This window comes from Salvelinus fontinalis, chromosome 27 (genome assembly GCF_029448725.1).
Source record: "Salvelinus fontinalis isolate EN_2023a chromosome 27, ASM2944872v1, whole genome shotgun sequence".
NCBI lineage: Eukaryota > Metazoa > Chordata > Actinopteri > Salmoniformes > Salmonidae > Salvelinus > Salvelinus fontinalis.
In genome coordinates this window covers 10,661,499-10,689,321 of record NC_074691.1, presented here as the reverse complement: position 1 = coordinate 10,689,321, position 27,823 = coordinate 10,661,499, and the positions used below count along the sequence as shown (strand labels likewise).

Below are 27,823 nucleotides of genomic sequence, written 5' to 3'. Positions count from 1 at the left end.
TGACATCTATTGCCTTGAGCTGTTACATGAGAGAGGCACATGTAGCAAATCGGCATAACCATCATTTTGTAATATGTTTGGAGATTAGCAATGTACACACTTTCGTCATGTTGACAGTTGCCTCAGCCAATCGCCACTTAATGGAAAGGACCCGCCAATGTGATTCGACTAACTTGAGGGTGACGTGATAGGCTAGGTGAATAAAATCACTGTGCAGCCCTCATTCTGCGCTCTCCACAGTATGGCCGGCGATATTAGCTAGCAGTCGCTCTACAGTATTCTCTGTAAAAGGGAAGACGGTAAAACCAAGAAATTACACCTGGATTGCTAAAGGACTGTACTTAATAAATTATAACGATCAAGCAAGGACTAGCTAATTAAGTTGAAAACGTAACCAACATTTAATTTCTGTTATTGGTGTCTGCTGTGCCACGATGGAAGAGAACGGTGCACACTTCTTCGAGGGAACCGAGAAGCTGTTGGAGGTGTGGTTCTCCCGGCAAGATGAGAATAAAGGAACAGGGGACCTCCGTACCATCCCAAGGTTTGTGAAGTGAAGATTTGATTAATACATTCCTGTCTGTACTTGACTTTGCTTGCTAGCTAAGCTGCTAGCATGTGGCACTGTATGGACTCAAGCAATCCGTCATCTGAAGAAGACTGGCTGTAGAATCAACCCTCAACAATCGCTAAAAACATCGTAACCATGCTTTCTTCCTCTTGCTAGATAGTCTGCTTAATGACAACGAGCCCAGTTATCTCGTAAACCACCATAGCATCTTTCACTGGCATGTCATGTGGTGGCCGAATGAATTACCATCCCCCATATTCGACCGCTAGCTGTAGTAGCTTGGCGCTTGCTAACGCGGTAGCTAGCTGAGTCATTCATTCAATCGGTGTTAGTTAGCTAACGTTAACCATGTCACCTGTTTGTTGGATGGTTCGCTATATGTTGGATAGTCTAGCTACATTTCATCCAACTGTCAAGCATGGTCTCCAGGAAAATATTTGTATTCTAACATGTTCAGAAATGTATCTAAATATGGCTTGATGCAAGGTATCCGGCTGGCTACGTATTTGAATTCGAGCAAGTTTCCCCCCCCCCCCCCAGGCAAAAGAGAGGGTACGATTGGGTTGAGTTTGACTGCGCGGGTTTTTCGCATACTGCGCATGCATTTGAAGTTAGACCGACGTACACGTGCATCTTTATGCAGTAATGTATCATGTCAAAAGCTAGGTAGTTTACTAAATCTACAACTCAACTTGTGAAGTTGTCATTGTGTAACTAGGTTTAGTAATTTTCCATTTCATTTGTTCTCCTGCGTCACGCATGTGGGCCCTAGCATCATGCTAAGCATGTGGTAATGCCTTGTGGCAACTTAGCCAAATTGTTTTTCTCTTTCTGTGAAGCTTTACATCTGCAATGCAGAATGAACTAAACCTATAAACATAATCAATAGGTAATGGATAATGATCCGTTTAGAGTTGATTGCCCACCAGTTATCTGAGAAACGAATCTTCTCATGTGACTTACTCAATCGGACTCAATGCATGAATGGCCTGTAGTTTCATTAACTTTACCTGGAGTCTCTTGCTACTATTACTTGTGCAGGTACGATGAAATAATAGAGTTCCATGATACTCACTCGTGGTTCTCCAACTTGTTAAACCAGTCCCTTATTTTTTGCATTGCTTCAATATATGTTAAAGGATGTGTTAATATCAACCATACTACAATTATTGAAATGCTCTTGTTTTTAAATTCGTGTGAGTTTCTTGTTGTTCTAGCAAACTGCTGTTATGTAAGTCAGACAGTAGGGCAGGGATTCACCAACTTTTTTTCTCCCAGTGATGACCACATTTGGAGAATTTCAAAACCTCAACATGTAAAACAAGTGATTTAATTGTTGAAAGTTAGCTTTTTTTTTATTTGGGGCATGACATTTATTTACAAATTAGCCTGAGTACTTTTGACAGTTTCAATCTGAAGGAAGTATGGTTTGAAGTGACACGCATTAGTTAGTGGATAGTTCAGAAGATCATCAGGCAATTTTGTATTATCTACTGTGTAGATAGATTTTTATATTCTATATTCCCCAGTTTGATTTAGTGCCTGGTCTAGGCTTGGGCTGTACCAGGATACTTAGAAATAGTCACGTGATTGTTTAACAAAACCGCAAAAAAAGTTTTTCAATATATTTAAATGTGTACTTTAAGCAAGTACCTGCAGTGAACTTTTGCAATACTTTAGGAGACTAAGCAGATGGTGTTCATTTAACGTCGCATCATTTTACATTATGAAGCATATGTTAGTTACCCAGAACAGTTGAGCCAGTCAAGTGTTTGTAAATAGCACAGCAGGAGAAAGCAGGAACAGGTGAGGCCAGCTGTGTATTGACAGGGTTTGCGTTTTATGTTAAAGGTGTTTGTTTTTTCTCAATAGTGATCGGGAACATTCAACTATAGTTTTCCGTCATAGAATATAGTATAAATCATTAAGCAGAAAGTGGCTTGTCAATGACAACAGTAGTGCAAAACTTTGGCTGGCAGCTGCACAAGTAAATGAGCTTACAATGAACTTTTTTTGAATGCTAAAAACAATGCATGGTTATATCTTTATCATAAAGAATATAACCAGCTACATTTCCTAAAGTATTAGAGTTAATACTGAAAGTTAATATTGTATTTTACCAGAGAAAAATTGTCTGTAGCAACTAGAGGTCGACCGATTTATGATTTTTCAATACCGATTATTGGAGGACGAAAAAAGCCGATGCCGATTTATGTAAAAACAAATATATATATATATATCATACTCACACACACATTTTTGTAATAATGACAATTGCAACAATACTCAATGAACACTTTAATTATAACTTTATATAATACATAAATACACACAGCTCTGAAGTGACAATGATACTGAAGTCTGCTTAGGAGACAAATACTCAGCTGTTTCAATAAAAATAGAGTAAGTTACCTGTGAATGTTGAAAACAAACACTGTACTTTCTATATGCAGGAAATCCTATCTTAATGGGCATGGTAAAAATTGACGACCAAAGTGCGAGTCATAATTCCCATGACACCTTCTAGCAAAATCTGAACAGCGGTTCCTTCATTTATTCCATAGGATATTTTTAGATTCATTTTAAAATAAGGTCTGTTTCGTGTAGGCTTACACCACCGCGCCAATTTTATAACTGTGTAGATATCCATAGGACAAGGTAACTCTGATCAATATTGGCTAAATATAAGCGAAGATCTTTTTTTTTTGTTGGTAGAATGGATTTATGAAAATATATTGACAAACGTTACCTTATCCTAGTGAGATTTACACGGGTATCAAAACGCCGAGGCGGTTTAAGCCTGCATGAAACACAGACCTTATTTGAAGTAGATCAAGACATTCTCTATGGAAGACATGAACGGTAAAATAACGAAAGAACCCCTTTCAAGTTCAGCCGCAAGTTATTACAGGAATTATAACGTGTCGACTTTCTCTCTAAACCATATACCGTTGACTAATTTGGAAACTATCACCTCGTTTATTCCGTTACGTATTTTATCTAATGGGTGGCATCCATGAGTCTAAATATTCCTGTTACATTGCACAACCTTCAATCTTATGTCATAATTACGTAAAATTCTGGCAAATTAGTTCGCAGAGAGCCAGGCGGCCCAGACTGTTGCATATACCCCGACTGCGTGCAATGAACGCAAGAGAAATGACACTTTCACCTGGTTAATATTGCATGCTAACCTGGATTTCTTTCAGCGGAATATACATGTTTAAAAATATATACTTGTGTTTTGATTTTAAGAAAGGCATTGATGTTTATGGTTAAGTACACATTGGAGCAATGACAGTCATTGATTGTTTTTTTATAAGATAAGTTTAATGCTAGCTAGCAACTTACCTTAGCTTACTGCATTTGCTTAACAGGCAGGCTCCTCGTGGAGTGCAATGTAATCAGGTGTTAGAGCATTGGACTAGTTAACTGCAAGGTTGAAAGATTGGATCCCCCTAGCTGACAAGGTTAAAAATCTGTCGTTCTGAGCGTTCCTGGGCCGTCATTGAAAATAAGAATGTGTTCTTAACTGACTTGTCTAGTTAAATAAAGGTGTAAAAAAATATATATATATATATATATATATAATAAAAATCGGCACCCAAAAATACCGATTTCCGTTTTTTATGAAAACTTGAAATCGGCCCTAATTAATCAGCCATTCCAAATAATCGGTTGACCTTTAGTAGCAACACATCAGTCAGCTGTCTTCTGATAGCATGGCTGTTCATGAATTCTCATCTAAGTGGAGAAATGCAACTGAAGCAAAACATTTGTTGGATGCTGAGCAGAAATTACAATAGAAAGCATTATAGAGCTGTGTTTACGAAACGCCACAAGATATTCCTTAACCGTTTATCTTTTTCCTGCATGGAAAAACGAAGAATGTTAGGTCGACCCTTAAGGTTAACTTGCTAGTTAAGGTTGTGGGGCATATTGTTTTGTCTTGCTGCTGTGCTTGAAGTCAAAGCCCTTTGGATGAATTACCTGTACAGCTGCCACTGCAGCTTGATTTCCTTGTTTTTTTCCCAATGTTCTGTGCCTGTCTGCGCCTCACCTCTTCTCCAAGAAGCAGGCAGGCCCGTTGCACTTGCAGCTCCGACTCCAGACAGTGTACACAGTACTGTTCTTCCTCCAGACAAGCATGCATACATTTTTTTAATTTGCTTGTAAAATAAAAAAAAATGACGTTCGGTACCTCCTTCCTACAATACATGACTGAAAGTGTGGACACATGCTCGTCAATCATTTCATTGCAATATCATGGGCGTAAATATGAAGTTGGCCCCCCCTGCCTCTATAACAGCCACCACTCTTCTGGGAAGGCTTTCCACTAGATGTTTTAACATTGCTGCAGGGATGTTTGTCCATTCAGCCACAAGTGAGGTTGGGCCTGGCTTGCAGTCGGTTTTCCAATTCATCCAGTCAAGCTCATCCACACCGATCTCGACATAACATTTTTGTATGGACCTCGCTTTGTGCACAGGGGCATTGCCATGCTGAAACAGAAAAGGGCCTTTCTCAAACTGATGCTGCAAAGAATGGTCTAGAATGTCATTGTATGTTGTAGCATTAAGATTTCCCTACACTGGAATTAAGGGGCCTTGCCTGACCCATGAAATAGTCCCAGACCATTCCTATACCACCAAACTTTACTTTTGGCAATATGCATTGGCACAGGTTGCGTTCATCTGGCATCTGCCAAACCCAGATTTGTCAATCGGACTGCCAGACAGAAACCACTCATGCGTGCTGCCAAGAGTCTACCTTTGAGTGATTTATACTATTTTGTAGCTTAAACCATTCAAGAGCCACATTATTACAAGAGCATCTAGTGGCTACCGACGGTTACTAACAACCCCAGTTCTACGAACCAAGCACTATTTAATTCAGTTTCTTTTGCAACCCCATTTTCAAATCAGGCAACCCCCACATGGGGTCACGACCCTTAGTTTGGCAAACACTACATTAGGGCATACACTGCTCTTAAATATCTAGATTTTCCTTGACGTGCCCTCCACCATGCCTCTGTTTGAATGCTTGGTTGGCTGAAATTATTATTTCCAAAATTAAGATATCACATTTTCATATTGACAACACAATCGATCAGACTCTGTGCAACTTCACTAGTGTTACTGTTTTTTCCTTATCTCCTTTCAGTGTCCATTTTGTTTAAATGTGGAGTGCCAGTCAAGTTTGGACACCTACTCATTCCAGGATTTATTTTTATATTTTCTACACTGTAGAATAGTAAAGACCACTGAAATAACACATGAAATCATTTTAGTAACCAAAAGTGTTAAACAAATAAAATAGCCTTAAGCTATACCACATCTGGCTGTGATTGGGAGTCCCATAGGGCGGGGCACAATTGGCCCAGCAACGCCGGGGTAGGCCGTCATTGTAAAAAAAAAAATATATATACTTGCCTAGTAAAATTATGAAACTGTTTTGCGCTCTCGACATTCAACCAACTTCACCTGGAATGCTTTTCCACCAGTGAGTTCCCACATATGCTGAGCATTTGTTGGCTACTTTTCCTTCTCTGGTCCAACTCATCCCGAACAGCTTTTCTGGGTTGAGGTCGGGGGATTGTGGAGGCCAGGAAAACCCTTGAGTAAGTAGGTGTGCACACTTTCAGCTGGTACTGTTAGGCCTGTAAACCCCTATGTAAAAAGAGATCACAATTCTGCTTGTACATTTTACGTGGATATGCTTCTTAATAAAACCTATTTGAAACAAGCCTTTACACTTTGTTATTATCATGGCATTTAATTGTTATTACTTATAAATTTGAATTTAAGAATGTATGGTTGGAGAGGGTCTCCTTTTTTTGTAATGATACATTGGTACATGGCAGTCAAAATAAAGCTGTATATGCCTACCTTTTGCAAATAAAGAAAATATTTATCCAATTTTGACACGCTAAACAATTCACACTAAGCCCTTAAATAATTTGATCTTTTCCAGTGGCAATGGTCTTCAGATAGGATGCTGTAATGAGAAATAATCTTGCTTAATCTACTGAAAATAGGCCTTAAACAAGATTAAATCATTACAGGAGCATTTGACTCCTATTAAAGATGGAGTCTGCACATGCTGCTTTATGACTGGACATATAGGCCTATAGAGAATGCTCCCCCAACGTAAAAAGACCTGTCAATCAAAGCCACCAGCATGTCAGACACAAGCAAATGTTTCTCCTTCCCTTAACTTATTTTAATAAAACTAGGCCTACCTTAGGCTTTTCAAAAGTAAGCTATAAGATAATAAATTGCCCCAGTATGACAGACAACTAATACACAGCTTGTCTATCGGCATTGATTAATCTAAAATCAAGAATATTCAATATCAAATTTTAACATGCCAGGTTTGAGTATTGGTGCGCTGTCTACTTGGTGCATTATAGCCCTGCCCCCCTTGTGGCAAGGTTCATGGCTATTCTTGCCAACCTAGGGGAAAGCCTGAGTTTGGTTTTAGAACATAATCATCAGATCTGGGTTAGGAAAGTGTCAGGCTTACAGAATGAATGACAGCGGGTATTAATTTACAGCCAGAGAAGATTAACTGCTCAGACTCTGGATCAGGGGTGCTGGATGCCTGCCAATGTCCAAATAAGTCCACAAGGGCATCTGATTCACGAATCTGTACCACACACCCACCTATGCCGCTGACTTTCTCTGGGCTGAGGTAGCTGCTTAAATTCTGTCCTTGGGCTGTTGACCAACATTTCTTGGGGGTATTGTCTGAGGAATGTTGACCAAAGCTGCCACTAGTGGGGAAAGTTCACCTATTCATTTGACCTACATTGAGGGTGTTGCAAACTTGACTAGTTCCCCAGAGACTTGCCATGTGTCCCTGGGTTTGAAGTGCCTATCATTTATTTGGAGTTTATCCTGGCTTTCCCTTTCCCTCAAATTTCCCAGGCAAGAATGGAGTCTATCGTCACCAGGAATAGCTATAGTGCCCATGTCACACTGAGATGTGAGCTGATGCGGCGCTCCATTGAGAGCCACTCGATCGGTACTGGTTACCAGAAGCTTCTAGTTAGAGGGTGACCCAAACTTGATGATTCCTTAAATGAGTCCTGGTCCTGTAAAGGATATTGCCATCAATGTTCTTGTTGCCAGGGTTATTTGCCCGAGGCTTGCACAGTCAGGCAGAATGGTAATTTATGTCAACCATGGAAAATGATGTTGGTGGATGAGCTAAACTATTACAGCTTTTGACATCTATTACTTAAAGGACAATTCTGCCACATTACCAGTTAGAGTATATTTGCACTACTGTAAGATATGATACACTTGTTGTTTCTGTTAGGCATACTGCATGATTCCTTGTTTTTGCCACTTTGAAGCTTCTGATTGCCCCTGTCTATAGCATACTAAGAGTGCCAGGGTGCATTTTGTCTATCAAGCCCAGACTAAGCTTAGTCTAAATATATTGCTTATGTTATGAGTTCATTTCCCATTTTACTTTTGGGTTGTAAATATATTATGGTTGCATGAATGTCATGTTGAATATACATTGATTATACAAAAACATTAGGAACATATCTAGACTGGCCAGGTGAAAGCTATGATCCCTTATTGATGTAACTTTAAAGCTTTGAGACATGGGGTGCCATTTTAGAAAGTGAATTGGTAAGACAAAGTATTTAAGTCCCTTTAAACTGGTTATGGTAGGTGCCAGGTGCACAGGTTTGAGTGTCCAGAACGCCAACGCTGCTGCTGAACAGTTTCCCGTGTATCAAGAATGTTCCACCACCCATAGGACATCCAGCCAACTGGACACCACTGTGGGAAGCATTGTTAACATGGGCCAGCATCCCTGTGGAATGCTTTCGACAGCTTGTAGAGTCCATGCCCCGACGAATAGTTCCAATTTAAGCAACCTTAGAGTAACTTATGGTTAGCAATCTAGTTAGCCTGCTAGCTAACCTGACTGCTACATGGCAAAAAATAAGTGTTTGCAACAGCAGTTTCATCTTAACGACGGTCTTAACAGGCCGACATGTTTGGACTTTAACACATTTTTAGAATGTATAGGGTTGCAGCCTGTATATTTGGCGCTAATGTTAGCAATGCTAGCTAAGAATCTAAACCTGCTGCTTCTAGCAGTGTTTTCAACAAGACACATGCGGCCTTGGTGACTCTCCAAGCAATCATCCAACACTGGAGGTCTTTTGGAACTAATATGAAGTTTACAAGTAAATATTAAAATATAGGCATTTGCAAAGGGCACAATGGCTGCAGGCGTGGCAACTTTGGTCCTTCATGGGAGTTTGAGCAGTGACTAGAAATGTGAGTAAGCTGGCTATAAATATCATTAGGTATTCAAGCGTCTATTTTAAAATATTTCCGGATGTTAGAGACAACCAGAGAAACGTGTGTGTGTATATAGCTGGAAGATCGAATATGATCAGCACTACAGATGATTATTTTGATCACTGAACATGACTGTCCAATTATTGTATTAGTCATCTCGGGGATTCTACTTAAATGTCAGAAGGAATTTCTGGTTTTGCTCAGCACTGAAGTCTATAAACAAATCATAAAATTACACAAACATTTCGGTTATTATGAAGTGTTTAGTAAAGTGGTGGAGTTGTCCTTTTTAAGGCACACTCCTGGTTTAACTGTTTTATGGCTCACCATACTCAAGTTGGCCTAATTGCTATGCATATTACATTTCTTAAACACCGACAGATAAATGGAGCCAACATGTTTTCAGCACTTGTATCCATGACCGCTCAACTAATTTTCTCTCTGCAGCAGACATTTGGTGAGCAATATGTTTTGAACATCTGATCGCAGTATCGAATCACAATACCTATAGAGTTGTGACAATCTCAATACATGACATATTGGCATGTGTATCATGAGATCCCTAGTTGAGAAATCTGTGCCGGTGATGTGAGGACTGAATGTTAGACACAGCTGGAGGCTCTTTGCAAATGGATTCTAAACTGGTCTGAGGACATTTTCCTGTTCAAAAGTCACAAAGCCAAAGCTGTTTGAAGTGTGACTAAAGGGGCAGGGCAGTCAAGTCATTCATGTGGGGGTCTTGCAGGATTGCGCAACGCTCCTTAATTTGATTTATTTCACCTCTATTTAACCAGGTAGGCTAGTTGAGAAGTTCTAGCACCTGCAAGGGGATGCCAGGGCTTTGGACCCAGCACAATCCATGAGTATAATACTGGAGCTTGGACTGTTTTCTTGGAAGGTGATTTGGTCAAAATTGAAGTGCGAGTTAACCATCAGAGCTGTTTGACAAGTTTTCACTCACTGTCACTGTCTGTTTAGATCTTTGTTGGGCTAATTTGACAACCCAAAATTGCCATCTATGGAACCGTAAAATGATTAGCTTGGATTAGGGCTGGGCGACAATCCAAATTTGTTTTTGTGACATTCCAAATGCCTGTAAGAATCAAGGTTATCCTTTTATGAGCGTTTTTGTCCCCATGTTGTATTTTTGTCTTTCTCACGTGTGCACCTTACAATACAGTGCCTTCGGAAAATATTCAGACCCCTTGACTTTTCCACATTTTGTAAAGTTATAGCCTTATTCTATAATTTAATTATCTACACACTACCCCATAATGACCAAGCATAAACAGATTTAGCTAATTTATAAAAAATAAACTGACATCACATTTACATAAGTTTTCAGACCCTTTACGCCACATGTCAGAGTCAAGGCCCGCGGGCCACATCCGGCCCGCGAGAAGGTTTTTTACGGCCCCTGGGATGATCTTGATTTATTATTAGAACCGGCCCGCAGACCGCAGCAAGCCGGCAGCCCGCAGATCTTTTACACGCACCAATACTACATTTCCCACAATGCAACGGTGACGCACCGAGCAGTAGGCTGCTTCATTTCAATATTTATTGGCACAGCAGTCGTCAGCATCACAGTAAAATTAACTTTCAGATACCCATCAAAAATGGCAAAACGGAAGGTGGACACTGAGAACCGGGGGTTTCAAACAAGGTGGGAGTCAGAGTATATGTTCACGGAGGTAGCTGGAAAACGACATTATGAAACGAAACACGCGGACAAAAACAAGAATATGGACATGGAACAAAGGCTACAAAACGCAGAGGAATTAAAACGAGGCCTCAAATCTCGACAGGCTCTGTTCAAAAAAGCCAAATCACAAGGCCAGGCTGCTGTCAAGGCCAGTTTTATTTTGGCAGAAGAGATCGCTAAATCAGCCCGGCCATTTACGGAGGGGGATTTCATCAAAAACTGCATGATTAAAGTTTGTGACGAAGTTTGCCCAGAAAAAAGGCAACTCTTTTTAAATGTGAGTCTGAGCAGAAACACCATTGCCGAGAGAGTAGACCAGTTGTCCATCAATCTAAAAGAGCAGCTTGTGAAAAAGGGAAAAGATTTCATTGCATATTCCTTGGCTGTGGATGAGAGCACCGACATTTCTGACATTGCCCAGTTGTCAATTTTCATCCGCGGAGTGGACTCCAGCCTAAGCGTGACAGAGGAGTTTTTGGCTTTACGTCCTATGCATGGCACAACTACGGGGCATGATTTGTATGAAGAGGTGTCAAGATGTGTAAATGAGATGGAGCTGCCTTGGGAAAAACTCGTGGGTTTGACAACCGACGGAGCACCTGCGATGTGTGGACACAGGAGCGGACTGGTGGCGAAGATACGGGAAAAGATGCAAGAGGAAAACGCGACAGGTGAGCTGACAGCTTATCATTGTATCATACACCAGGAAGCGTTGTGCGGTAAAGCCTTGAAAATGGAGCATGTAATGAGCATCATCACGCGCACAGTTAACTTTATCAGAGCCAAAGGTTTGAATCACCGCCAGTTCAAGGCATTTCTGACGGAGTTAGAAACGGAGCATGGTGATTTGCCTTATCACACAGAGGTGCGATGGCTAAGCCAGGGAAAGGTGCTTCAAAGATGTTTCGAGCTTCGTGAGGAGATTTGTCTGTTCTTGGACAGCAAAGGGAAAGACACAACACAACACCGAGACGAAATGTTTCTGTGTGAAATGGCTTTTCTGTGTGACATTACGAGTCATCTGAATGCAATGAACTTGCAGCTGCAGGGTCGGGATCATGTCATCTCTGATATGTACAGTACAGTGAAGGCATTTAAAACCAAACTGACTCTGTGGGAGACGCAGATGCGGAAAGAAAATTTGAGCCACTTTCCCAGCTGCCAGACCATGAAAGAGAAGCTCTCTACCAGTGCGTTCCCGAGCGCACAGTTGGCTGATAAAATAGGTATGCTTGCCGCTGACTTTCGACGCCGATTTGCTGACTTTGAAGCACAAAAAAGCAGGTTGGAACTGCTCGGTAACCCATTTGCTGTTGACGTGGAAAGCTCACCACCAAACCTCCAAATGGAGTTGATTGACCTCCAATGCAATGATGCACTGAGGGCAAAATATGCGGCAGTGGGTGCTGCGGAGTTCGCCCGTTTCCTCCCCGACACAATGCCCCAGCTGCGCATCCAGGCTGCTCAAACGTTGTCTATGTTTGGCAGCACATACCTGTGTGAACAACTGTTTTCTTTGATGAACCTGAACAAAACATCACACAGAAGTCGACTTACTGCTGAACACCTCCACTCAATTCTGAGGATTTCCTCAGCTCAGAGCCTTACCCCGAACATTGATGAACTTGTGGAAAAGATGGGACACCACCAAGTATCACCCTCAACCTCAAACAAGTGAACATTACTGTGCAATCACATATTTAGAGTTTTTACTCAGTTCAAGTTTAAAAGTTAAAGTTTAATATTTGTTTTCACTGCATGTTACTTCTCCTTAAACAAAGTGTTTTTGATTAATAGATTTTTGCACTTTATTTTATTGTATTTCAATCCAATTATATTTTAAAAATATTTCAGTTGAGTGGATGATAGAAAATTGCTATTGTTTTTTTCTTTGAAGTAAATTTAGCCCACTTTTGCTAAAATAGAAAATATAGGCTACTGATGGTGCCTTGAATACCGGTTTCTTTCATTTAATGTTCATGTTATGGGGATTTTTATATAAAGGAAATTTGTCTTTTGTGTCTGTTGAAAATTAAAGATTACTGACAGAGCCATAAGAAAATATTGCTTTATTTATCTGATCATATTGGAATATATTTGTTAGGTTTTCAGTAGGTTCAATTAGGTTCACTAGACTATATGCGTCATTTAAAAATTTTTCAATGAACATTCGAACAGTCCGGCCCTCGGCTTGTAGCTAAATTTTTTTATTTGGCCCTCCGTCCATTTGACTTTGACACCCCTGCTTTACGCAGTACTTTGTTGAAGCACCTTTGACAGCATTGAGTCTTGGGTATGATGCTGCAAGCTTGGCACACCTGTATTTGGAGAGTTTTTCTCCTGTTCTCTGCAGATGCCCTCAAGCTCAGATTGGATGGGGAATGTTGCTGCACAGCTATTTTCAGGTGTCTCCAGAGATGTTTGATCGGGTTCAAGTCCGGGCTCTGGCTGGGCTACTCAGACATGCAGAGACTTGTCCCGAAGCCACTACTGGGTTGTCTTGGCTGTGTGCTTAGGGTCGTTCTGTTGGAAGGTAACCATTTGCCCCAGTCTGAGAACCTGCTCCAGAATGCTCAGTACTTCATCAAGGGATCTCTCTGTACTATGCTCTGTTTGTCTTTGCTTTGATCCTGACTAGTCTCCCAGTCCCTGCTGTTGAAAAACATACCCACAGCATGATGCTGCCACCATGCTTCACCGTAGGGATGGTGCCAGTTTCCCCCCCAGACGTGATGCTTGGCATTCAGGCCAAAAAGTTATTGGTTTCATCAAACCAGAGAATCTCTTCTAATGGTCTGTGTTTAGGTGCAATTGGTAAACTCCAAGCGGGCTGTCATGTTCCTTTTTATACTGAGTGGCTTCAATCTGGCCACTGTACTATAAAGGCCTAATTTGGCACCGGAGTTCCTCTGTGGAGATGTCAGAGTGACCATCTGGTTCTTGGATGCCTTTCTGACCAAGGCCCTTCTCCCCCGATATCTCAGTTTGGCCGGGGGGGCCAGCTGTAGGAAGAGTCTTGGCCGTTCTAAACTATTTCCATTTAAGAATGATGGCAGCCACTGTTCTTAAGGACCTTCGATGCTGCAGACATTTTTTGGAATCCTTCCCCAGATCTGTGCCTCGACACAATCCTGTCTCGGCACTCGAAGGACAATTCCTTCGACCTCGTGGCTTGTTTTTTTTTCTTTGGCATGCGCTGTCAACTGTGGGACCTTACATAGACAGGTGTCTTGCCAAATCATGTCCAATTAATTGAATTTACTACAGGTGGACTCCAAGTTGTAGAAATATCTCAAGGAGGATCAATGGAAACAGGATGCACCTGAGCTCAATTTCAAGTCTCATAGCAAAGGGTCTGAATACTTATGTAAATAAGGTGTTTGTTTGTTTTTAATAGTTGCAAAAATGTCTAAACTGGTTTTTGCTTTGACATTATGGGGTACTTGTGTGTAGATTGCTGAGATTATGCATTTGATTTTAGAATAAGGCTGTAACGTAACAATGGGTCTGAATACTTTCCGAAGGCACTGCTTGAGTTGAGCATGCCCAATTTAACTGGAGCAAGATTCCCAAAGGCTGGAGCTTCATGAGCTCAGCATGCATATTTGCACCCCCTCTTCGGAGGACAGTTTTTTTTGTTGCCACATATGCATACATGGTACTTATGTAAAACAGTCGCAAAGAATACATACTCTTTAATCCCAACCCTTAGCCCATCCCACCTATCATCATAGACCACCCTCATTTGGTTTCCATGTCCCATATATTAGTTGTGTTGTGATGTTTTACACTTACATTTTTTTTTTTTTTTTTTTTTTTACCTTTTTCTAATTGCATCCACAGATGAGCTAAAGAAAGTTTCCTACGAGTATATTTATTTACTGACTATGGCTTTCCAAATCGCCCAACACTGCTATTTGTAAGGTTAATATTAAGTGCACTTTCTTTTTTATGAACCATTCCTGAACCTGTGACCAGAAACAAGCTACATAGGAGCAATACCAGAATAAATAATCTATTGATTGGTGCGAAGAGACAATCTGAGATTGTATGAGACTGAGATTGTATGCCATATTTCTCTCATTCTGTTGGTGGCCAAAAGGTTATATAATTTAAAGACTGTTGAATGAAGTATAGTCTATGTACCAGTTCATAAACCATGTGCCATGGATTTGGTACATTTTATTTTGCAACCTGTATGGCGCAGTTGTCAATTTTTGTCCTCAGATGAAACTGGTCTATTTATTCCCTTTTTTTTTTTTTTTGCCAATTTGTATCTTTAATATATGGCAGGCAAACAAGTTCCCTACATTCTCCCTTTATCACTTACCTCAATTTTTGTGGTTGTGCTGCAATCAGTTTAAGTTTGCCTTGAGCAGATATCTCCATATATTTTCGATAACTGCATATGTGACAACTGTCTATAATATAATGATATATATATATATGAAAAGTTATAATTTGTGAAGGCAAAAAAAAAAAACTTTTGAACAGGATGAGCCTTAATCTACTGGAGAACCATTTTGGGTTTAAGTATAATTTGAGTGAAGCTTTTAAGAGGTTTAAAGATGTAATATTTAGTGATTTTTAACACCACTCATCATTATGAAATATTTCTTGCTCATATGATTTAAAGAGTTCTCTGGAGTAGGCAGTGCCATTGAGTAAACTGTGATATGACAAATAGGCAAGTATTTACATCCATGTTTGCAGAATCTTATCTAGTTTTGCTGACTTTCTATTAAAGTTAATTTTAAGTTCATTAGATTTTTTTGATGTGAATACCAAGTATGTCTACGTCACCATCTGCCCATTTTATTGGTAAACAAGGTAGTGTAAACACTATTTGCATAATATGGTACACACTTGGTTTTAAGCCAGAGGCTAGAAAATGGATCAAGGTAGTCAGTGAGACTGCCGGATCCAGTTTGCGGACTTAAGATAACTAGTCACCGGCATACATTGACCCTTTGTTTTTATCCCCTCGATTTCCAACCCCTTGATGTTCTTGTTGGCTTTCGCATTTCAATGGCCGTAATAAATAGATATGGAGACAACGGACAACCTTGTTTGACTCCTCTTTAAAAGCTCAATACTTTCTGAGAAGTAACCATTATTTACTATTTTACATCTGGGGTTGCTGTACATAACTTCAACCCATTGTATGAGAGATTCACCGAAATTAAAGTGATCCAGGCATTTTATATATAAATTGTAGTCATACTTTAAACGCCTTATCAAAATCTGTTATGAAGACCAGACCTGTTATCTTCATTTCATTATGTTCCATTGTTTCAAGTAATTGTTTATTGCCCATGTAAAATGTTTTTTTTTATAATAATCAGGATGAACAATATCAGACTTAAAAAAAAAAATCTGTACTATTCATTTTGCCAGGATAGTGGCATCACAACATTGAAGTATTAGAGGCCTCAGTAATGAGGCCTCTAGCCTTAGTAATGAAATCAGACCTTGCGTACCTGAGGGTACCATTTGTATAAGAGTAAAACATGCCAATAGGTATTTGAGTATATCGAAGGTCTGATACCTCCAGTGGTATACTGTCGAGCCCTGGTGTTGATCCAGACTGAAAAGATTTTATTGCCTCCAGTTCTTTAAGTTGGCCTTCATTTGTAGTCTACTTGTGTGCTGCTATAACCCCCTTGCTTTAGCTCCGGTCATGGCGTTCGCTAAATAATTTCATAAAGAAACTGATAATACATTTCGCTGAACTTGAAATATAAAGATTAGCCGGCTAATCACTAGCACGTGGCCTTGTGTTGAGACCTGTTAATTTTCTAAAGCCTAATACCTGCTACAAGAAGTCAGGCATTATTAGTGCATTAAGCATGGTTCTAGTTAAATTTGTAACAAGGGCAATTTCATAGATGGACTTGAAAGCCAGAACAGTGATTATTGCGCACACAAAAGCAGCTAACTATTTTGATTTAAATGTATTGGGCTTGTTTGGAAGGTTTATTTAGCCTATATCTTGAAGCCCTGAATTCATTTGATTATTGCTGACTGTTTTTAAATGCAGTGTATTTGACCTTTTAATTGTACAACGATGCTTATTTAGAACATTTCTTGATGTATATTGTGAGTCGCCCATACATTAGAGTATTTTTAGGCCGTATTGCCCAGCCCCAGCCCTAGCATTGCTCAATTTTTTTTTTTTTTAGTCTGCTAGCAAAGTGTTAACTTCAGTAAAAAAAAACTGTTCAACAAATGCTTTTGTCTTTCAGGTTTGAGTGGGACAAACTTCTGGAGAATGTGCACTGTTTGATCATAAGTGTGACGAAGACCGACAAGCAGGAAGCTTATATACTCAGGTGAGTAGTGACCGGATCCCTGTTCGGTTTGCCTCTGTCACCTTGGCACGTACCTTTTTCCTCTTCCAGATTAGGAGGCAGGCATTAGATTTGGGTCACCTAATCTTCTCATTACGAGTGGCTGTATGGCTGGCTGCATGGAAACTCTTCTCCCCTGGGGTGAAGGGTGTCTCTGGCTCTATTCTGAAGGGCCTAATGACCTGGGTCTTATCTGAACCCAGGTGATAAGTGCCAGCTTTTAGCCCCCAAAAAAGCAGCTAAATAAAACTGGCACCAGCCAATTGTGCGGAAGAAGAGGGAACCCATTGCAAAACAATGCTTTTTAGCCATTGCTGGAAATGCTTATCGGTCTATAGGTTAATTTACATCGTTTGGTGGAATTAAATTGGCGCATATCTTAAGTCGTCATGATTCTTATCACACCACATACAAAACTTAGTTTGAGGAAAATCTGTCAGTGCGAGAGCTACAGCTCCTGTTGCTGCAGGAGTGAAACATGCTTTTATTTGACTAATCATTGCGAAACCGTTCAAAATGCAAGTTAATGTTGACGTTTTTGATGGACACAATTTAAAAAATAATAATAATAAATTAAATGGCCTCGCTATTTATTCTCCTCCGGTAGTTGGCGCGCAGCTTCCCATTCAAGTGCTGGCAACGGTAAGCAGGCTTCAGCGCATCACACCACGAGGCGAAGAGCGCTGGAGGCAGTATGTTTTCAAAATGCAATGTAGTTAATTGTGAAACCTCAACATCTTACCTCATAAAATGAGGTATGTACTTGCATTGTCTCGGCTACTTTGAAGGAATCAGTTTCTATAAACGTGGAGGCAATTATTTTAGACTTGCCATTGAAACAAGTAGCTAATATCATGTCCTATTTGTTTTCACATCAACTTTAATTTTCCAGTATCCAAAGGCACAATCCTTGTCATATTAGCGACCCATGCTAGTTGTTGGCTCTTTAGATCTCACTTATTTGAATCTCTCATGTGCAGTGCGCTTTTGAAATATTTTTCCCCATCAAATTGCATTATGGCACAACATGTGCATGTAGTTTACTGCTGTGTGAGCATTGCTGCAAAGCTATGTGTAAACTAGTTAATCGCCGTTTAAGCTAAATGTTCTGAACAGCCTCAATACCTTAAAGTTATTTTGATGTACTGGTTGTATGAATTGGATCTATTGTTCCACAACTGTCCCAGTCTGGAGGAGGCCATTTCTTTCTTGCACAGAACGACAAGCTTACCAGTAGTATAGGTCAACTTTTCTACTATGTGGGATAGTAGCTAGGCTAGTGATTTTGCTGTTTGTTACTCCTCTTATTGGCTGTGGAAAAGGGAACCTGTACAGTTAATAAAATCTTCAAAGTGCTTGTCGGAATTCGGTAAGGAGGACTCCCACCATTGGGTTGCGTGTTCTGTTTAGATTCATTACCGTAATCTAAATGTGATTTGTTAGCACTGTGGGTTGATGACATAATTGCATTAAGCACCCAATCTGTATGTCCAGGAAATGCTCAAATGCTGCCAGTCAAATGTCCTAACAGAAACCCTAATAAAGCTAATATTTTACACATTGTTATTTTAATGAATATAACTTGAACCTATTTTATAATTGGGAGTACTCTGGATGGTTACAAATTTCCCAGGGTTAAAAAACATATTTTAGACCAGGTATTCCCAAACTGGGGTACGTAAATTCAATTCTCGCCTGAGTAGCCTCATTTCACTGCCAAATAAAATTAAACCATCTAGTGTTCAGCAAAATAAAGTCACATACAGGTAGCCTAGTCAAATTATTTAACATCCAATCACGTTAACTGTTACACTCGCGGGAATTCCACTGATCGGCATGTAGCCAAATGTTGGTATCTGTACTGATGGTGCAAAAGCCATGACAGGGAGGTGGAGTGGTAACACGCGTGCAAGCAGTTGCTCCCGGTGCCGCTTGGGTACACTGCAGCATCCACGAGAGGCTCTTGCTGCCAAGGGAATGCCTGACAGCTTGAAATATGTTTTTCGAGACTACAGTTAATGGTAAATTTGTTAAAGGAAGGCCCCTGAACTCGTATTTTCTGCACTATTCAATGATATGGACAGTGACCATGTAACGCTTTTACAACATACAGAAGTGCGCTGGTTATCAAGAGGCAAAGTATTGACATGTTTTTTTAAATATAGAGACTAGCTTAGTTTTCTCTGACCATTTTCACTTGTCTGACCGCTTGCATGATGACGAGTTTCTCGCACGGCTGGTCTCTGGGTGAAGTTTTCTCGCCTCAATGATCTGAATCTAGGATTACAGGGACTCTCCGCAACTATATTCAATGTGCGGGACAAAATTGAGGCTATGATTTAAGACGTTGGAGCTCTTCTCTGTCTGCATTAACAAGGACAACACACAGGTCTTTCCATCATTGTATGATTTTTGTGTGCAAATGAACTCAAGCTTACGGACAATGGCAAATGTGATATAGCAAAGCACCAGAGTTGGGTGTGCAATTACGCAGGTACTTTCCCAAAATGGATGACACAAACAACTGTATTCGTTATGCCTTTCATGCCCTGCCTCGCGTCCACTTACCGATATCTGATCAAGAGAGCCTCGTCGAAATTGCAACAAGCGGTTTTGGGAATTTAATTTAATCAGATGCTCAGTATTCTGCCATGGCAAGTCACATTAAAACACTGATGCCCTTTGCAACCACGTACCTATGTGAGTGGATTCTCAGCCCTCACTAGCATGAACTAAAAACAGGCACAGACTGGAATTATTTAAGACACTCTCCAATACAACCCAACACTGCAGAGTTGTGCATCCTTTCAAGCACACCCTTCTCATTAACCTGTGTTATCATTTTTGATGAGCAAATAAGGTTATATAGATGGCTGAAGAGCAACATTATTGATTATTATATTATTCGTGCCCTGGTCCTATAAGAGCTTTGTGTCACTTTCCATGAGACGGGTTGTGACACTCACTCTTATGTTTAATACATGTATTGTATAGTGTGTGTGGCAGGCTTCCGATGGGGGGGGAACATTTGAGTGTGCTGATCCTGGTGCTAGAGGGGGTACGCAGCTGAATGTTTGAAGGGGTACGGGACTAAAGTTTGGGGACTTAACCATGTAGTAAACCTTTATTCCACGGCTCCTTTGGCCAAAATGTGTAATCTTTTAGTAAGAGTCATTAATGCATTTGATATCTGGCTGTGGCGGACCCCACTAAGACAAATGGACTAGGGTGTCATCTGAGTGGGGAAGTTGTGAATGCCGAGGTCCACTCCTGCCGGTTAGGTCCCACCTACAACCCTCTGAGAGAGCGCACGGATCACAAGGGAGGTGGTGGATCCACCAACCTTGACGGGATCAGAGCTAGCTGTGAAGTGTCAGCTGTCCACTGATGTTATGGGAACGGCGTAGTCCTGACTCAGGAAAGGACTACTTGTGATGGCTTGAATGCAAGTAGACAAAACATGACTGATCTTCAACTCCTACCGTCTCACTGGCTATGCTATAGTCAACTGACTGGTCCTTATAATAATACAAAAAATAATCACCCTGCACATCTCCCTAGAAGTAGTCTGTGACTAATGCCTTGTTCACACTGGCAGTTTGAAGTGAACCTGAGTCATTTGATGACTTACTCGCATATGTTTCGCAAGGTGTTTAATTACGTGGGCCCTCAACTCTGGACCTCGAAGCCAGTTTCACTGCATTTTGTCATTGTTCCCCTCTAATCAGGGACTGATTTTAGAACTGAGACACCAGGTGGGTGCAATTCATTATCATGTAGAAGTGAACCAACAGGCTCCAGACCTCGTAGGGTAAGAGTTGAATACCCCTGCTCTGTAGAATCATTTGTAAGCTGTCATTAAGGGTAATGTCTGGCAAATGGGTGGCATGGCATCTTTAAGCAGACTATCTGGGTGCCTAGCTGGAAGGCTTACAACCTTAACTGGAAGTTGTAGAAACTCAAACCTGGGGAAACAAATTTGTCTATTTTAATACTGAACACAGTTGGTTATATTGGGGATGTCAGTTGCGTTCGTGTCACAAATGTAGGCTTAAGGCTATATTTAACTGTACATGTGTAACATGCATAACTAATATTCATTTTCTGTCCCTTTTTTCCAGTGAGAGTAGCATGTTTGTCTCCAAGAGACGTTTCATTTTGAAGACCTGTGGAACCACCCTCTTACTGCAAGCACTGATGCCTCTGCTGGAACTCGCCAGAGAGTACTGTGGCTTTGATGCCATCGAGGTCAGTGTGACACCCACGCATGACCTACATGTTTCTTAAAACCAAGAATTTCCCACCGTTTATAAACCATGTCATGCGTCAAGACATTTTGTGAGGCTCATGTAATCTTTGTGCCGTCTTGTTTTTGTGGTGACGTTCTCGTGGACAGGATAGGTCAGAGGTTTTAACTCCATCTCCTCACTACCTACAGAATTTCTTCTATTCTCGCAAGAACTTCATGAAGCCCACCCATCAGGAGTTCCCTCATCGGAACTTCCAGGAGGAAGTGGAATTTCTCAGCCAGATTTTCCCAAGTAAGTACTAATCCCCCCCCCCCATGCTCTAAATTCCATTCTTGAACTCTAATCACCATGGGCGTGGCTGGTAATTCATGGATGGGTGAGTCAATGACTCTATACAGGCTGCTGTTGTATCCTCTACTGATTTTAGAAGACAGTGTATGAGACATGGGCACACGAGATAAAGACATGACACGCAGTTCTCTTTTCCAGACGGAGCAGCGTACTGTATGGGACGTTTGAACTCTGATTGCTGGTAAGGTCATATCAACACTTGATACTGAAGGAATATGCTCAAGATACTGTTCCATTAATGACAATGAATAATGCGGTGGACGTTGCCATTGTGAAACTAACTACACTGGCCAGTGCTGCCGAATGTGTTCATGTTTTGTTGTACTCCGTTGTTTCCCTGCAGGTACCTGTTTACTCTGGATTTGCCAGAGTTCTGGGAGAACGAGCATGCGGATCAGACGCTGGAAGTTCTGATGAGTGACCTTGATCCAGCAATTATGGACCAGTTCTTCATGAAAGATGGTGTTTCTGCAAATGATGTCACTCGTGTAAGGCCCACTGACTAGCAATGTTCTATATTTGTTGATTCCTTTAAGAGGGGTCACTCAGTAGGGCACTGTTCAGGGGGACCTGTCCTTAAGACATTCATCTATTATGGTTTTGTCTAATTACCTTCCCTAGTGATTGGTACTAATATGGAAAATATCTGGGGGGGGGGGGGTGTTTGATGCGGTATTGGTTTTATAAAAATACATTTCAACTGTTAACTTCCACGTGCCTGAAGTTGTGACTGCTGCTTGTTTGCCCATTGGGCCAGCAGTTCTGGGGGGGCATAACTTAGCAACCCAGTTGCTATACAATTGGAAGCTAATCAACTGTTGATGTCCCATGAGCAGGCAATTATATGTTGACGGCCTGTGGAAGGGGTTTTGTGCATGCAGGGATTTATTTTAAACAATCGTGTAGGTGAATGGGAAGAATAAACCAATATCGCGATATGCCTTGCTCATATCGATATCAAATGATCTCTATTGGTGCCCACTAGCAATATTTTCCCCGTATCGGAAAGATAAACACCATCATAAAGCTGAATGTTCATCATTCAATTAGTTGCTGTTTTGTAGTAGAATTGTTAGTAAATGTTTCTGTCTTTTCAGATGAGTGGAATTCGTGACCTGATACCAGGTTCTGTGATTGACGCCACAATGTTCAACCCATGTGGATACTCAATGAATGGAATGAAGACTGATGTAAGTGGATCTTGTCAATGGGGTTGTGTTCAGGGTCTTCTCTGCAAATACACCTGGGATGTTATCGAAAACCAATGTCTTTTGTCTTACAGGGAACTTACTGGACGATCCACATCACTCCAGAGCCAGAGTTCTCCTATGTCAGCTTCGAAACCAACCTCTCTCAGACGTCCTACGACGATTTGGTCAGGAAAGTTGTGGACGTGTTTAAGCCAGGAAAATTTGTGACGACGCTATTCGTTAACCAGGTATGTTCTCTTTCAAAATGGTTCCGTTGTTGCTTGTGGATGTTCGGCTCTGTTTTTCAGATATGTGCTATATAGTTGACTCTTTATGGCTTCACTGTACTTGGCATTTTCACTGTTAACAACTTTTTTCTCTTTTCTGTAGAGCTCCAAATGTCGCAGTGTCTTTTCTTCCGCCCAGAAACTCGAGGGGTACAAGCGCCTCGACCGCCAGTTGGCCCAATTCAACGATTACAATTTTGTCTTTACTAGTTACGCCAAGAGCCGCCAGCAGAACCAGCAAAGTTGAGGTTTAAGAATGAAAAAGAAGCGTAAGAAGAAAGGCGGCTGCGTAGGCGGGCTCGTCCCCCGTGGCTGTCTTTCTGTCCTAGCGGAGAGGCCCACTACACTCTGCTGCCATTGTCCAGGATTTCTTGGTATCGAGGCCACAGGCCCTAATAGTTTGAATTGTATGCGTTGTTGTACCTATAACTTAGCTCTCTTGCATGAAAGCTCTTTTTTCTGTTTAGATAGTCTAGTGCACTCTTGCTGTGATCTTGAAGTGCATGTAGAGGAATTAAACATGCTCTGTTTGAGGCTGTCCAGCCTTGCCCCGTGTGCCCAGTGCAGCGGCCCCTTCCTGCAGGTCTCCCCCCTCATTCCCCACAGACAGGGCTTCCGTGCCCACTAGTCCAGGGCCCTGACATGCTCAGATGGGTCCACCTCTATGTGCTTACCGATTTTATAAAAAAATGTTTAAGTTGAAATGCATTCTCCCCCTACACTGATTTGCTGCTTATTTGATCTGTTGCAAATGTGTCCTTTGTTTTTGACCTTTGAGTGCACTTTAAGAAGTTTTCAGCTCGAGCAGGACTCCTCAGTACCCAAACGTAAAACACCAACCCTTTTTTGGCTTATTGAATTTCATGAAGTTGGTTTTCGAGTGATTATGGCCCAAAGCTCACAATCTTCTAATGTTATTTGTCATTCAGCATCAACCTAGTTAATTAATTCCTTAAATCAAAATGCCATACTTTGTCAGTGTTTCACTACCAGGTGATTGGATAGAGGCTGACTGCTGGGCAATGTGATCTAGTTCTTGGCTGTAAACTGCACCGGAGCCAAAATAATTATATGGTAGAATTGTTAACCTCCCCCCCTCCTGTTCAGTCAGTCATGCTTCTCTCCACCTCGACAATAAATGTAGCTGTTGAATGTGTCCACAAAGACAGGCTTTCAACTTTTTCCCATGCAACAGGATGCGTTAGTGTAAATTTAAAATGTCCAGTTGTGTACTTCATGGTATGGGATGTGTAATACATGTTTACATTTACACCAAGGCTCCTACATTTATAAACTGGGTGGTTCGAGCCCTCAATGCTGATTGGCTGAAAGCTGTGGTATATCAGACGGTATACCACACCCCCTTGTGCCTTAATGTTTAAGTATACTGCACCAACAGGAAGCGTCTGGTTCATAGTATACTCAGTCATTTTAAACACTTAATTTATCCATTAATAATTGAATACATTATAAAAAGTCCAAACTTGACACGTCATGTAAGCACAAAGGCTGTGCCAACCGTGAATGAGGGCCATGTTTAGACTAGAGGAGCCTGTTGAGGGGCTTTATCTGAATGTTAGTGACTCAAGGAGACTCAGTAGTTGCCTTGTCGCTGTGGTGTGGGCCAGAACAATGCCCTCTGCCATCCAGCGTGGTCAGCCATTGTCCCCCGGCCCAGCGGGTCTCCCCATAGCACCCTGTGAGACTGTCAGCTGGCCCCAGAACCATGCTTGACAGTGGCGCTCCTGGCTGCACCGTGTGTCCCTGAATGGAGATAATGACTCAGACTCTGCTTAGTGCAGCGGTTGCCCAGCAAAGCATTTCTTTCATAAACAATGTACATCCTCTCTTTCCCCCCTATACAGGAATCAGTAAGCGCACAATAGAGGCCCACCAATCTGAGCATGCCAGGGTGATCCCGGATCATTCCACACAACTGTTGCATAAACCATTTTATTAATTTTATTGTGCGCAGACATTTTGCAGTGAATTGGTCCCAAATGTGACTCCACTGCAGTTTTTTTGGAGCACAATCCATACCCTTTGTTCAGTGAGGGGAAAAATCCTGTGACGCTGTGGTGCATGTGACTACTAGTTCTGTATTGCTTGACAGTGTAGTGTGCTGCAGTCTGTTCCTCCTGTGTAGAGTGATGTGCTTCACCTTCCAGTTTTATCAGCTAATGTAGATGGGACTGAGGCATCCTGATGTTTTATTGAACAGGTGGGTTGGGGTTAATGTTTTTACTTTGCCACCTTAGTGCTGAAGGCAGGCCCTCATCTATATGGTTCCTATACAGATATTGATGTTTGGAATTTTGAGTTTCTTAATATATTTTTTTAGGATGTGTGATTGTCTTCTTGGGCTGGTCAGTAATATTCATGATGCTTCCCCTGCCAGTGAATGCAGATTGATTTGAATTTGCTGACAAACCTGGGGTGGTTAGGGAACATTTTTTTTTGTTTGCTGTTTTTATTTTAAGACTGCCGTTTCTGGCCTGCCTTTAGCACTTCTGAGCGTTAACCTGTGCTGCGTTGCCCCACTATGTTAGGAACTGTAAGATCAAGCTTGTTCAGAAAGCTCTTAAAACACCAGAGAATGGATCATTATACACACACAAGTCTGGAATCCCTTCAAATTTGTGTATTCAGCTATTTTAGCCACATCTGTTGCTGACTGGTGTGTGTGCAATTCTATACAATGTCCATAGTCAAACATTGGCAGTAGAATGGCCTTAACGAAGAGTTTTGACATTCAATGTGTCACCGTCGTAGGATGCTACCTTTCCAACAAGTAAGTTTGTCAAATTTCTGCCCTGCTAGAGCTGGTGAACTAAGTGCTGTTATTGTGAAGTGGAAACATCTAGGAGCAACAACGGCTCAGCAGCGAATTGGTAGACCACACAAGCTCACAGGACTGCTGATGTGCGTTTTGATATATATATATATATATATATATTTTAGTTCTCGTTTGCTTTGAGGCAGGTTGGACTGTCAGCACAAGAATTGTTCGTTGGGAGCTTCATGAAATTGGTTTCTATGGCTGTGCAACCGTACACCAGCCCAAAATCACCGACTGGTGATTATTCCTCCAGCCAAACATCGGCTGGAGTGTACAGCTTGCCGCCTTTAGAATATGGAGCAGTGGAAACGCGTTCTCTGGAGCGATGAATCATGCTTAACCATCTGGCAGTCCGATGGACAAATCTGGGTTTGGCGGTTGCTAGGAGAACGCTCCCTGCCCCCAATGCGTAGTGCCAACTAAAGTTTGGTGCAGGAGGAATAATGGCCAGGGGCTGTTTTTCATGGTGCGGGCGAGGCCTTTTAGTTCCAGTAAAGGGGTCGCTTAACTCAACAGCATACAATAACATTCTAGATTATTTGCTTCCAACTTTGTGGCAATGGGTGAAGGTCCTTTTCCTGTTTCAGCATGTCATATCCCCTGTGCACAAAGCGAGGTCCTTACAGAAATGGTTTGTTGAACTTGACTGGTCTGCACAGAGCCTTGACATCAACCCCATCGAACACTGTTTTTAGCATGAATTGGAACGCTGACTGTGAAGCCAGGCCTTAGCGCTCAACATCAGTGCTCGACCTCACGAATGTTCTTGTGACTGAATGGAAGAAAGTCCCCACAGCAATGTTCCAACATCTAGTTGAAAGCCTTCCCAGACGAGTGGAGGCTGTTTTTAAATGCAGCAAGGGGGACCAACTCAATATTAATGCCCATGATTTTGGAATGAGATGTTTGAGGTGTCCCTGTACTTTTGGTCATGTAGTGTGATGGTGTACCGTAGATGACAAAATCCATTTCTCCCCAGGAGGCTAAAATTGTAACTAATGTTGCAAGGGGGCCACTAGAATTAGTTCTTCATGTAAGGACCTGGGCAAAGTTGAAAATTTGGAAAATCTTCCCTCCATGTCTGGCTTTTTGGAATGGCAAAAAAAAATCTGAGGACCAATCTTCGCCAGGTATCCTTACCTGAAATGTCATTCTGCCTGTAGTGACCAGCCTCCTTTTGTGTTCTAAGAGCTGTATTGACTTGTTTAGGGAATAGGCACCAGCACATTTCACAAAAGGTAACTTTCGGTGAGTGTTTTTGGATGAAGTCATATTTAGACTTAATCTGCGTATGGGTTGGTTTGGAACATAGCTTCTTAAATTGGGGGTGGGGTGCAATTTTGCCTACGGACCAACCATATTTTGTTTTTGTCCAACCCTTTTGTTGTAAAACCAGTGTTCCAAACTTAGTTTCTAAAAAAAAAAATATATATATATATTTGGATCATGAAATTGTTCTTGCCTTACCGTTTTAAAATCCCGTGCTGTGTTTTCTGGGGAAGGGAAAAGTCAAACACCTCCCCTGATGTGAGTGAGGGTGAATTTACAGGATGTACTGAAGGGAAAACTTTGCTGTTCTAATTATTTTGCTATTCTTTGGATGGTCAAGATGTGCTAAATATATCTGTAATATGAGCTTGATGCTTTTAATAAATAAAGATGACTCGTTTGTGTGACTTTATATCAGCATTGGGCATAAGTTGAAGTAAAGCAGTAAGTCCAGGCCACCGTGCGTTGAGCTAAAACTGTAGAATATCCAACATGCACATAAATATATATGACATTAATAACGCAAGTGTTAGGATCAGGTCTGATGCTTGACCTCCCAAATCGGAGCATGACTGGTCATGATTCAAGATGTTAAATTCATTGATAAACATTTGAAGTTACAAGGTTCACATTCAATTTCTATGTCTCATGGCCCAAGCTGCACATTTATATTGTTTACTA

At 41.3% G+C, this 27,823-nt stretch overlaps 1 protein-coding gene across 2 annotated transcripts; it reads left to right on the top strand.

Moving 5' to 3' along the window:
* The first annotated feature begins 216 nt into the window (after nucleotides 1-216).
* Nucleotides 217-27,554, top strand: LOC129825013 (S-adenosylmethionine decarboxylase proenzyme-like). Of its 2 annotated transcripts, none has more exons than XM_055884648.1 (9): nucleotides 217-544; nucleotides 16,852-16,938; nucleotides 21,078-21,204; nucleotides 21,395-21,497; nucleotides 21,696-21,738; nucleotides 21,901-22,045; nucleotides 22,655-22,747; nucleotides 22,840-22,995; nucleotides 23,138-27,554. In XM_055884648.1, exons 1-9 carry the CDS (start codon nucleotides 435-437, stop codon nucleotides 23,279-23,281), a joined length of 1,008 nt encoding a protein of 335 aa, XP_055740623.1. In that variant the 5' UTR covers nucleotides 217-434; the 3' UTR covers nucleotides 23,282-27,554. The 2 variants fall into 2 exon arrangements, with proteins under 2 accessions (XP_055740623.1, XP_055740622.1); XM_055884647.1 differs by having other exon boundaries at nucleotides 21,353-21,497.
* Nucleotides 27,555-27,823: the final 269 nt, after the last annotated feature.